This window comes from Ranitomeya imitator, chromosome 5 (assembly GCF_032444005.1).
Source record: "Ranitomeya imitator isolate aRanImi1 chromosome 5, aRanImi1.pri, whole genome shotgun sequence".
In the NCBI taxonomy this organism is placed as follows: domain Eukaryota; kingdom Metazoa; phylum Chordata; class Amphibia; order Anura; family Dendrobatidae; genus Ranitomeya; species Ranitomeya imitator.
This window is the reverse complement of record NC_091286.1, coordinates 158,036,687-158,050,139: the sequence shown is the minus strand read 5'-3', so window position 1 is coordinate 158,050,139 and position 13,453 is coordinate 158,036,687. Positions and strand designations below refer to the sequence as shown.

General features: G+C 45.4%; 1 protein-coding gene across 1 annotated transcript in view; it reads right to left on the bottom strand.

Annotated features, from left to right (window-relative positions):
* LOC138681606 (saccharopine dehydrogenase-like oxidoreductase) overlaps window positions 1-13,453 on the bottom strand; it is a 256,288-nt gene that overhangs the window by 200,937 nt on the left and 41,898 nt on the right. The window contains exon 4 of the mRNA XM_069769242.1: window positions 7,726-7,855. Within this exon, the coding sequence (XP_069625343.1) occupies window positions 7,726-7,855 (130 nt within the window). The remainder of the gene's footprint in view (window positions 1-7,725; window positions 7,856-13,453) is intronic.

Sequence of the window (13,453 nt, the reverse complement as noted above, 5' to 3'; positions counted from 1 at the left end):
TCCTGGCCCCTTTGCAGAGAAACAGCCCCAAAGCATGATGTTTCCACCCCCATGCTTTACAGTAGGTATGGTGTTTGATGGATGCAACTCAGTATTCTTTTTCCTCCAAACACGACAAGTTGTGTTTCTATCAAACAGTTCCAGTTTGGTTTCATCAGACCATAGGACATTCTCCCAAAACTCCTCTGGATCATCCAAATGCTCTCTAGCAAACTTCAGACGGGCCTGGACATGTACTGGCTTAAGCAGTGGGACACGTCTGGCACTGCAGGATCTGAGTCCATGGTGGCGTAGTGTGTTACTTATGGTAGGCCTTGTTACATTGGTCCCAGCTCTCTGCAGTTCATTCACTAGGTCCCCCCGCGTGGTTCTGGGATTTTTGCTCACCGTTCTTGTGATCATTCTGACCCCACGGGGTGGGATTTTGCGTGGAGCCCCAGATCGAGGGATATTATCAGTGGTCTTGTATGTCTTCCATTTTCTAATTATTGCTCCCACTGTTGATTTCTTCACTCCAAGCTGGTTGGCTATTGCAGATTCAGTCTTCCCAGCCTGGTGCAGGGCTACAATTTTGTTTCTGGTGTCCTTTGACAGCTCTTTGGTCTTCACCATAGTGGAGTTTGGAGTCAGACTGTTTGAGGGTGTGCACAGGTGTCTTTTTATACTGATAACAAGTTTAAACAGGTGCCATTACTACAGGTAATGAGTGGAGGAAAGAGGAGACTCTTAAAGAAGAAGTTACAGGTCTGTGAGAGCCAGAAATCTTGATTGTTTGTTTCTGACCAAATACTTATTTTCCACCATAATATGCAAATAAATTGTTAAAAAAACAGACAATGTGATTTTCTGGATTTTTTTTTCTCAGTTTGTCTCCCATAGTTGAAATCTACCTATGATGTAAATTACAGACGCCTCTCATCTTTTTAAGTGGGGGAACTTGCACTATTGCTGACTGACTAAATACTTTTTTGCCCCACTGTATATAGGTAAGTTACCCAGTCCTGTCCCTCGGGAAAAAAGGCCCTGAACCCCACGCGTATCGACGCTACTCAAGCGTCTTCATCAGGGGAAGAGTGTCATTATGTTTTTTTGGTCACCATGACATTGCATTAAATGGGCAGCACGGTGGCTCAATGGTTAGCACTGCAGTCTTGCAGTGCTGGAGTCCTGGGTTCAAATCCCACCAAGGACAACATCTGCAAGGAGTTTGTATGTTCTCCCCGTGTTTGCGTGGGTTTCCTCCCACATTCCAAAGACATACTGATAGGGAATTTTGATTGTGAGCCCCATCGGGGACAGCGATGATAATATGTGCAAACTGTTAAGCACTGCGGAATATGTTTGCGCTATATAAAAATAAAGATTATTATTAATAACGGGCGATCAAAAGAACGTATCTGCACCGATATGGTATCATTAAAAATGTCAGCTCAGCACACAAAAAATAAGCCCTCACCTGACTCCAGATCACGAAAAATGGAGATGCTACGGGTATTGGAAAATTGCGCTATTTTTTTGGAATTTTTTTTTACCACTTAGGCTACTTTCACACTAGCGTTAACTACAATCCGTCACAATGCGTAATTTTGCAGAAAAAACGCATCCTGCAAAAGTGCTTGCAGGATGCGTTTTTTCCCCATAGACTTGTATTGACGACGCATTGTGACGGATTGCCACACGTCGCATCCGTCGTGCGACGGATGGGTCGTGCTTTGGCAGACCGTCGGGAGCAAAAAACGCTACATGTAACGTTTTTTGCTCCTGACGGACCGCGTTTTCCGACCGCGCATGCGCGGCCGGAACTCCGCCCCCACCTCCCCGCACCTCACAATGGGGCAGCGGATGCGCCGGAGAAATGCATCCGCTGCCTCCGTTGTGCAGTGCGTTAAACGCTAGCGTCGGAATCTCTGCCCGACGCATTGCGACGGGGAGATTCCGACGCTAGTGTGAAAGTAGCCTTAGATAAAACAAAACCTAGACATGTTTGGTGTCTATGAACTCGTTATGACTTGGAGAATCAAAATGGCAGGTTAGTTTTAATATTTATTGAACCTAGCAAAAAAGCCAAACAAAAAACAAGTGTGGTATTGCTCTTTTTTTGCAATTTCATCGCACTTGGAATTTTTTTCCTGGTTTCTAGTACACGACATGCTAAAACCAATAATGTCGTTCAAAAGTACAACTTGTCCCGCAGAAAACAAGCCCTCACATGGCCATATTGACGGAAAAATAAAAAAGTTATGGCTCTGAGAACGAGGGGAGCGAAAAACGAAAACACAAAACCGAAAAAGGGCAAGGTCTTGAAGGGGTTAAACCATATCGTCTTGCCACGACACACGTCCAATATCAGTAACAAAGTAATCAGCAAACTTGTTCCTCATCTGGGCAACCTTCACAGTCGTCCTCAGAGGGTGATCACGTTAATTCTGCAAAGTGGTATAAACAGGTTCGTCAAGTTCTAATTGTTGTCGCCAGGATGAAATTGTGCACAAGACACGCTTTGACAACATCATCAATTGTCTCAATTTTTAGATTGATTTGTGTTCCCAAAATGCGCCATTTAGATGACAGCAAACCAAATGCACACTCCACAGTTCTTCGTGCCCTTGTCAGTCGGTAGTTGAAAATCCTTTTGGTGTGATTCAAGTCTCGACTTGAGTACGGTTTTAGAAGGTTGGCACACATTTGAAAGGCCTCATTCCCAACCACAACAAATGGCATTGGCAGTCCTTCAATGTTTGGAAGAGGTTGTGGCAGTGGAATATTGAAATCATTAGCATACAAACCTTGTCACATGTCACAGTTTTTGAAAGTCTGTGAGTAATATCCTCATCCAAATGAGCCAATGTCCATGGCGACAAATCTACATTCAGCATCTGCAATCGCCATGAGAACAATAAAAAAGTATTTTTTGTAATTAAAATACTTGGATCCACTTCCAGCCTGTTTCAGAATCCGAATGTGTTTGCCATCCACAGCCCCCAAACAGTTTGGAAAATTACAAATTTCCTGGAATTTGGCAGCATTTTCCAGCCAGAGTTCAGTTGTGGGATGGGGGAGGAATTCTTCCCGCAGAACTTCACATAAAGCACGGCAGGTGTCTCCAACAATCCCAGAAAGGGTGGACAGTCCAATCTGGAATTGGAGAATGTCCAATGTAGAAAATATCTTAAGGTCTCTCCGGTAGCCAGTAATCTGCGGAACAGTCCCCGTCCTGGTGTGCATGGTTCCCCAGTCCCCGTCCCGGTGTGCATGGCTCTCCAGTCCTCGTCCCGGTGTGCATGGTTCCCCAGTCCCCGTCCTGGTGTGCATGGTTCCCCAGTCCCCGTCCCGGTGTGCATGGTTCCCCAGTCCCCGTCCCGGTGTGCATGGTTCCCCAGTCCCCGTCCCGGTGTGCATGGTTCCCCAGTCCCCGTCCCGGTGTGCATGGTTCCCCAGTCCCCGTCCCGGTGTGCATGGTTCCCCAGTCCCCGTCCCGGTGTGCATGGTTCCCCAGTCCCCGTCCCGGTGTGCATGGTTCCCCAGTTCCCGTCCCGGTGTGCATGGTTCCCCAGTCCCCGTCCTGGTGTGCATGGTTCCCCAGTCCCCGTCCTGGTGTGCATGGTTCCCCAGTCCCCGTCCTGGTCTGCATGGTTCCCCAGTCCCCGTCCTGGTCTGCATGGTTCCCCAGTCCCCGTCCTGGTCTGCAATGGTTCCCCAGTCCCCGTCCTGGTCTGCATGGTTCCCCAGTCCCCGTCCTGGTGTGCATGGTTCCCCAGTCCCTGTTCTGATGTGCATGGTTCCCCAGTCCCTGTCCTGGTGTGCATAGCTCCCCAGTACCTGTCCTGTTGTGCATGGTTCCTCAGTCCCTGTCCTGGTGTGCATGGTTCCCCAGTACCTGACGTAGTATGCATGGCTACTTATCACCTTATCCCTATGTATGATTCCTGTTAAAAAAAAAAACCAAACATCTTATTTACCTGCCTGCGCTCCCTCGGTGACACTGCATCTTGTTCCGGCTTCCAGCAGCTCTTCCTGACGAGCGATCATGTGGCCCCGCTCATTAAGGTAATGAATATGCGCGCCACACATATTGGAGTGGAGAGGCGTGCATATTCATTACCTTACTGAGCGGGGCCATGTGATGACTCGGCTGAAAGAGCTGCAGGCGCCGGCTGCCAGAACGAGATGCAGTGCCAGCACTGAGGGCGCGCCGGTAAGGCCGGTTTCACACGTCAGTGGCTCCGGTACGTGAGGTGACAGTTTCCTGACGTACCGGAGACAATGACTCACGTAGACACATTGAAATCAATGTGTTTAGGCACATGTCAGCGTGTTTTCACGGACCGTGTGTCCGTGTGCAAAACACGGAGACATGTCAGTGTTCATGGGAGCGCACGGATTACACGGACCCATTAAAGTCAATGGGTCCGTGTAAAACACGTACCGCACCCGGACGTTGTCCGTGTGCAGTCCGTGTGCCGTGCAGGAGACAGCGCTACAGTAAGGTATTTCCGGCTCATGCACCAGAACTATATTTGCCAGCGCATGCGCATTTCTGTTTTTCGGCTTTGCCCGCAATTGGGAAAAAGCATTTTGCAAAGATGCGAAACGTAATATTTCTGAGCAGGCGCAATATGTCACATGGCAATGTGAATCGTTATCCATGTCAGGAGGATGGACAGCAGAAGTCGGGGGGAGGGATGCAGAGGCCCGAAACCATGTCCATCAGGCCAGACTGAAAAGATTACCATACAGGGTGGGAGAAATTAAAAATAGGTTTTCAGGAGCATACAAGGGGAGTCACGGGCTTCTATAAGGATTTAGGGAATTAATAGCAAACGTTGAATAAGGTGATATTTTTAGCTGCATTTCACAAAACTGGTGACAGGTTCCCTTTAATATCACGTTAGAAATTAGAGATACCGTATATATTCGAGCATAAGCCAACCCGAGTATAAGCCGAGGCACCTAATTTTGCCACGGAAAACTGGGTAAGCTTAATGACTCGAATATAAGCCATTTATGCATTGTCCCCTCATCCCGTCCTGCTTTTGCGTGGCTCCCCCACGCTGCCCTGCTATGCGTGGCTTCCCCCTTTGCTGTCCTGGTATGCATGGCTCACCCTCCGTCCTGTCCTGGAATGCATGGCTCACCCCCGTCCTGTCCTGGAATGCATGGCTCACCCCCCGTCCTGTCCTGGAATGCATGGCTCACCCCCGTCCTGTCCTGTTATGCATGGCTTACTCCCGTCCTGTCCTGGTATGAGTGGCTTCCCCTGTCGCTGTCCTGCTATGCATGGCTTCCCTGTCCTGTCCTGGTATGCATGGCTCACCCCCCATCCTGTCCTGGTACATGGCTTCCCCCGTCGCTGTCCTGCTATGCGTGGCTTCCCTGTCCTGTCCTTGTATGCCTGGCTCACCCCCCCATCCTGTCCTGGTATGCATGGTGTCCCCCGTCGCTGTCTTGCTATGCGTGGCTTACCCCGTCCTGTCCAGGTATGCATGGCTCACCCCCCCATCCTGTCCTGCTATGCGTGGCTCACCCCTCTGTCCTGTTCTGGTATGCGTGGTTCCCCCCGTCCCAACATTGTATGCATGGCTCCACCGGTCCCATCGTTGTATGCATGGATCCCCGGTCCCATCATTGTATGCATGGCACCCCCAGTCCCGTCATAGTATGCACCCTCCCTCCCCCCCCCCCCCCGTCCCGGTATGCATGCTTCCTATTACAAAAAAAAAACAAAAAACATCATACTCATCCTCATTCCCGGCGCCTGCAGCTCTTCCTGTGCTGAGGGATCACATGGTACCGCTCATTAAGGTAATGAATATGCACTCCACGCCTATGGGAGTGGAGACGAGTGCATATTCATTACCTTAATGATCCACAGGATCACTCAGCACAGGTAGAGCAACTGGAAGTCGGCACCAACGAGATGCTCCGAGTGCATGCTGGAGGATGACTATGATGCCTTCTGGCAGCCAGCGGCTGCAGCTGTCACTGTGCGCTATAAAGGTATGTTGCACATGTAGGTGGGATGTCTGCGGATTTTTCCACACCTGTTTTTGTAAATCCACAGGTAAACCGCACTGCAGATTACCTGCGGATTTACCGTGATTTTTATGCGGATTCCACCTGCACTTTTACGCCTGCAGATTCCTATAATGGAGCAGGTGTAAACCGCAGCGCAATCCGCACAAAGAATTGACATGCTGCGGAATAAACAACACAGAGTTTCCACGTGTTTTTCCGCAGCACGTGCACTGCGGATTTTGTTTTCCCATAGGTTTACATGGTACTGTAAACGCATGCGAATCCACAGCGTCAAAACTGCTGCGGATCCGCAGCAAAATCCGCAGCATGTGCACATAGCCTAAGAGAAACGAATATTCATTTCTCTTTAGCAGCTGCACAGTTACAGCCACAGCCGCCGGCTCCTGCCGCTGCTCCCCCTCCAGCTTTCTGGACAATGACTCGTGTATAAGCCGAGGGGGGCGTTTTCAGCACAAAAAAATGTGCTGAAAAACTTGGCTTATACACGAGTATATATGGTAATTCATCACTTTAAGGCAAACAGTTATAATCAGTAAAAGGTTATTTATTTATTTTAAATACTATTAGGGCTCATAGTCATTTGCAAGAAAAACAGATGATTGCAATCCAATAAAAAAAATTTTAAAAAACGGATTGCACTGACCAATGTTAATCTAGGATTCCCTGCTCACCTGCGACTTTCTCAGCTCAGATTGGGGAGAAACAAAAAAAAAAAATAGCACTATTCTGCACTTTTCCTTATACCTTACCTCAGACGAGACTTGCCAATGCAAGTCAATGGGTGTGGTATAAAAAAAAAAAAAAAAGAATGCCATACGATGTTTACATACTCATGTCCCTGAAAACCTGAAATTTCATCTGCCGCGTACAGTAAAGGCACAGAGTGACCAGACAGGATAGATAGATATAAAGAGGTCGGTGACATATATCATTAATACAGTGCGCGTGTAGCTTACTCTACATGTATTTTATTACTAAATAAATTATTTTCCAAAAACCAAGAGGGAAAAGGACAGAGGGAAAGCGGACAGCTAGGGCCTGATGTTCATAGCCTTATGCCTTAGTACTTCATGATAGTGATAAAATTATTCGATATGACAGGTGTGTGGAAAAAAAAAGAGGAAATTTAGCAAAAATTTTGAAACTTTACATTTTTATACCCTTAAATCAAAGAGATATGGCACACAAAATAGTTAATAACATTTCTCAGATGTCTTCTTTACAGCAATACAGTAAGTTTTTTTTTTTTTTTTCCAAAAACTAGTTTTTGCATCACCATATTTTGAAAGGTATAATTTTTCCATATTTCGCCCAACAGAGTTGAGTTGAGACTTGTTTTTTGCGGGACGAGCTTCCGTTTTTATTGGTACCATTTTCGGGCACATGACATTTTTTTTATCGCTTTCTAATCCAAATGTTGGGAGGCAGAATGAAATATTTTTTTTTTTTAAGAAGAATATTTCCTTTGGAAACTATGAGTAAATGACAGAATTACTACGTAAAAGTTAATGTTAAAAATCGCATTGCAATGTGATCGCATTTGCATGTAAATCAGGTGTCATTCGGATGCTAGGTGATCACAAAATTCCATTGTACTTGCAAGAAAATCACATGACAGTCATCCCATTTTTCCTGGACGGATATCGGACAGTTTTGTGTTTTTTTATGGTGATGAGTATCCGCCCTTACCTTGCATGCTGTTCCTCGTAAATAGGACCCCTAGATCAGCTGGAATGGAGTCAAAGCCACAGCTGCCCACAACATATACCCCGCTGTCTGCAGCCTGACTGTTATACTTCATTTGCATTGATTCAAGAAACTGGGAAGAAAACCGTACAGTGTAATTATTACAAAGGAATATCACAATAGTACGAAAGGCCAAAAAGATTAGCAAATATCAAGACAACAGGGCCATATGGATACATGGGCAAACAGTATGTGATCTATATACACATGCACTGCATTTAGTTGTGATTTATACTCATATATATTTTAACAATAATTTAAGTTTGCTTTGAATGCTGACAGATTGTATTACATAAAGGGAACCTGACAATCCACCAGCATTAGACTATTTGTTGCTAAATACCCTGCTTAACCTGCCCTTTACAGTGTTTAAGGCCATGTTCACACGATCCTTTTTTTTCATGCGGAATTGCCGCGATTTTCCCGCTGCGGGTCCGCAGCTGTTTTCCATGCAGGGTACATTACATTGTACCCTATGGAAAACAGGAACTGCTGTGCCCACAATGCGGAAAATCAAAAAAAAAACCGCGCTGAATAGCTGCGGGAAAAAAGAAGTACCATGTCACTTCTTTTTTCGGAGCCGCAGCGGTTCTGCACCCATTGACCTCCATTGTGAGGTCAAACCCGCAGTAAAACCCGCAGATGAAAAAAATATCTGCGGGTTTTACTGCGGTTTGTGGTGCCGAACCGCTGCAGCAGGAAGTGCGGGGAAGCGGGCGGAAGTGCGTGGGCGGAGTGTGGCTGCCCCCCGTGCTCCGATCCCGCCCCCCGTGCTCCAGTCCCACCGCCCCGTGCTCCGATGCCCCCCCCCAGTGCTCCGATGCCCCCCCCCGTGCCCTAATCTCCCCCCCTTATACTTACCCGGCGTCCCGGTGTCCGTCCGGCCGTCTTCTCCCTGGGCGCCGCCATCTTGCAAAATGGCGGGCGCATGCGCAGTGCGCCCGCCGAATCTGCCGGCCGGCAGATTCGTTCCAAAGTGCATTTTGATCACTGAGATATAACCTATCTCAGTGATCAAAATAAAAAAAAATAGTAAATGACACCCCCCCCCTTTGTCACCCCCGTAGGTAGGGACAATAAAAAAAAATTAAGAATTTTTTTTTTTTTCCACTAAGGTTAGAATAGGGTTAGGGGTAGGGTTAGGGGTAGGGTTAGGGTTAGGGGTAGGGTTAGGGGTAGGGTTAGGGTTAGGGGTAGGGGTAGGGTTAGGGGTAGGGTTAGGGGTAGGGGTAGGTTTAGGGTTAGGGGTAACTGCATAAAAAAAAGGATCAAAAAAAGGATCAAAAAAAGGATCAAAAAACGCATCAAAAAAGGACAAAAAAAGGACCAAAAAAAGGACCTGCGTTTTCTGCCAAGAGCTGCAGTTTTTTAAAAAACAGTCCTGAAAAAAAAAAGGATGGAAATCAGGAACGTGTGAACATACCCTAACACTTAGACCCATGTTTAAAAAAAAAGCTTCCTAAACTGCTTTCCTCACATCTGGACATGCGCAGTGGACCTCTGAAGCCAGAAAGCTTACACAAGGCTTCAAAGGAGCAATAACGTGCGCGAAGAAAGCCACGTGCATGAGCGTGCTCTACAGGATGCTAGCAATGATGCCACAATGGCAGTGTCCACAGGGGCGTGATGACCTGCTGTGCGGGGCGACTAATCTGGGGAAACTGATGACACATCCACTAGTCAAAGGCGTAATTAGGATAGGAAACGTACAGTTTATAAAGCCTTTTCTAAACATGGGTCTAGGTGTTAAACACTATGTGGGCTGTTCAGGCAGGGTATTTAGCAGGGTATTTAGCAACAAATGCTAATGGGTTGGGATGGCTTGGGGGGACATGCCAAGTTCCCTTAAGGCTATGTGCACACGTTGCGGATTCCATTGTGGATTTTTCTGTGCTGATTCTGCCCTGGGTTTTACCTGTGGCTTATCTACGTTTTTTACACCTGCGGATTCCAATTATGGAACAGGTGTAAAACGCTGCGGAATCCGCGTAAAGAATTGACATGCTGCGTAAAATAAACCGCTGTGTTTCTGCGTGGAATTTTCCGCAGCATGTGCACTGCGGATTTGGTTTTTCATATGTTTACCTGGTATTGTACAAAGCATGGAAAACTGCTGCGGATATGCAGCGTAAAATCTGCAACGTGTGCACATACCCTTAAAGAGAACCCGTCAGTCGATCCATGCTGGCCAAATTGCGTTCTGTATGAATCAGAACCTGGCTGCACAATTGCATCCTGGTATGTTTTAGGCTATGTGCACACATTGGGGATTCTCTGCGGATCCGCAGCGGTTTTTGGGGTGCAATGAGAAAAAAAAAAGAAAAAAAAAAAGCTGTGCACACGTTGAGGAAAATCCGCTGCGGAAACGCTGTGGTTTAAAAGAAGTAGCATGTCACTTTTTCAGAATCTGAAGACACAAAAGAGAATTGTAAAACCAAAAACACTCAGTTTGAAAAAATGTTGCAGTAATCCGCAAGTGCTAGTAAAAGATGTAAAAAACAGGGTATTTGGTTGATACGTTTTTTGCAAAAAATGTAACTAAGCTGCTCTACCAATCTTCACGGTATACCCTTATCAGAGCGGATTACTGCAACATTTTTTCAAACTGAGTGTTTTTGGTTTTACTATTCTCTTTTGTGTCTTCAGGTTTCTTGGTGGTGTGTGAACATGATCATACAGACTTGTTCACTGTGCAAGTAGCCCATGTGTTCCTTTTTCAGAATCTGCAGCGTTTTTGTACCCATTCCATTATAGAAATCTGCAGGGGTAAAAAATGCAGCAAATCCGCAAGAAAATCACAGCAAAAACGCACAAAAAATGCTGCGGGACCGCACAAAAAACACGACAATTCCGCAGGTGCGTTTTCTGCCAGGAGAGTCAGAATCCGCACCAGAAATTCCTAAGGCTAATCCGCAACGTGGGCACATAGCCTTGATCTGAAACGCTTTTGTGTTTCATAAAGAAACACAGTTTGACCATCTGGTCGAAGCATAAGACAAGCCACAAGGCGTCCGCTATGGTCCTCGGCGATGATTGACAGGTCTCTCCCATGTTTGTACATAGTGAGAGATTTATGATATGGAGTCATGTGGTCTCTCCTACGGTCTCCAGTCAGCTCCTCAAACTAAGCACTGGAGTGTTTCAGAGTAAAATATATTAGGCCGGCGTCACACTTGCGAGTTTTACGGACGTAAGAGCGCAGAATCTACGTCCGTAAAACTCGCAAAAAATACGGCACAATTATTCTCTATGCCCCTGCTCCTATTTGCCGTATTTTACTGATCAGTATTATACGGCTTTCTACGGCCGTACAAAATCGCAGCATGCTGCGTTTGTCACCGTACTGCGCAAGAAATACGCCAATGAAAGTCTATGGAAGCGTGAAAAATATGGATTACACACGGACAAGCAGTGTGACTTGCGAGAAATACGCAGCGCTGTTAGAGAGAAAAGCCGGCAATTCAGTGCGGTGTACAGTAAAATCACACTGACAGCTTACAGTCCAATAGGTAGAATAAATGTGTACACATAGAATAGGTATATATATATATATATGTCAGTGAGACACATATATGTATATATATTAATATTTTTTCCAGCGCTATACAGCTTGAAAGCCGGTAATTCCAATACCGGCTTTTTCTTTCTCCTTCCTAAAACCCGACATGATTTGAGACATGGTTTACATACAGTAAACCATGTCTTCTCTCCATTTTTTTTGCAGATTCCACACTACTAATGTCAGTAGTGTGTATCTGCAAAATTTGGCCGTTCTAGCTCTTAAAATAAAGGGTTAAATGGCGGAAAAAATTGGCGTGGGCTCCCGCGCAATTTTCTCCGCCAGAGTAGTAAAGCCAGTGACTGAGGGCAGATATTAATAGCCTGGAGAGGGTCCACGGTTATTGGCCCCCCCCTGGCTAAAAATATCTGCCCCCAGCCACCCCAGAAAAGGCACATCTGGAAGATGCGCCTATTCTGGCACTTGGCCACTCTCTTCCCATTCCCGTGTAGCGGTGGGATATGGGGTAATGAAGGGTTAATGCCACCTTGCTATTGTAAGGTGACATTAAGCCTAATTAATAATGGAGAGGCGTCAATTATGACACCTATCCATTATTAATCCAATTGTAGTGAAGGGTTAAATAAAACACAAACACATTATGTAAAATTATTTTAATGAAATAAAAACAATGGTTGTTGCAGTATTTTATTCAACGCCCAATCCAGTCACTGAAGACCCTCGTTCTGTGAGTAAAAAAACATAATAAACCAACAATATACTTACCCTCCGCAGATCTGTAACGTCCAACGATGTAAATCCTTCTGAAGGGGTTAAAACATTTTGCAGCAAGGAGCTGTGCTAATGCAGGCTGCTCCTCGCTGCAAAACCCCAGGGAATGAGGCTAAAAATAGATCAATGATCTATATTTAGCTTTATTTGCGGTGAGGCGCCCTCTGCTGGCTGTTCATAGATCGTGGGAAATTACCTAGAAAGCCAGGGAGCTTTCTAGGTAATTTCCCACGATCTATGAACAGCCAGCAGAGGGCGCCTCACCGCAAATAAAGCTAAATATAGATCATTGATCTATTTTTAGCCTCATTCCCTGGGGTTTTGCAGCGAGGAGCAGCCTGCATTAGCACAGCTCCTTGCTGCAAAATGTTTTAACCCCTTCAGAAGGATTTACATCGTTGGACGTTACAGATCTGCGGAGGGTAAGTATATTGTTGGTTTATTATGTTTTTTTACTCACAGAACGAGGGTCTTCAGTGACTGGATTGGGCGTTGAATAAAATACTGCAACAACCATTGTTTTTATTTCATTAAAATAATTTTACATAATGTGTTTGTGTTTTATTTAACCCTTCACTACAATTGGATTAATAATGGATAGGTGTCATAATTGACGTCTCTCCATTATTAATTAGGCTTAATGTCACCTTACAATAGCAAGGTGGCATTAACCCTTCATTACCCCATATCCCACCGCTACACGGGAATGGGAAGAGAGTGGCCAAGTGCCAGAATAGGCGCATCCTCCAGATGTGCCTTTTCTGGGGTGGCTGGGGGCAGATATTTTTAGCCAGGGGGGGGCCAATAACTGTGGACCCTCTCCAGGCTATTAATATCTGCCCTCAGTCACTGGCTTTACTACTCTGGCGGAGAAAATTGCGCGGGAGCCCACGCCAATTTTTTCCGCCATTTAACCCTTTATTTTAAGAGCTAGAACGGCCAAATTTTGCAGATACACACTACTGACATTAGTAGTGTGGAATCTGCAAAAAAAATGGAGAGAAGACATGGTTTACTGTATGTAAACCATGTCTCAAATCATGTCGGGTTTTAGGAAGGAGAAAGAAAAAGCCGGTAATTGAAGTACCGGCTTTCAAGCTGTATAGCGCTGGAAAAAATATTAATATATATACATATATGTGTCTCACTGACATATATATATATATATATACCTATTCTACGTGTACACATTTATTCTACCTATTCTACTGTAAGCTGTCAGTGTGATTTTACTGTACACCGCACTGAATTACCGGCTTTTCTCTCTAATATATGTGTCTACTGACATATATATATATATATATATATATATATATATATATATATATATATATATATATATATATATATATATATATATATAGACAGTATATATATATT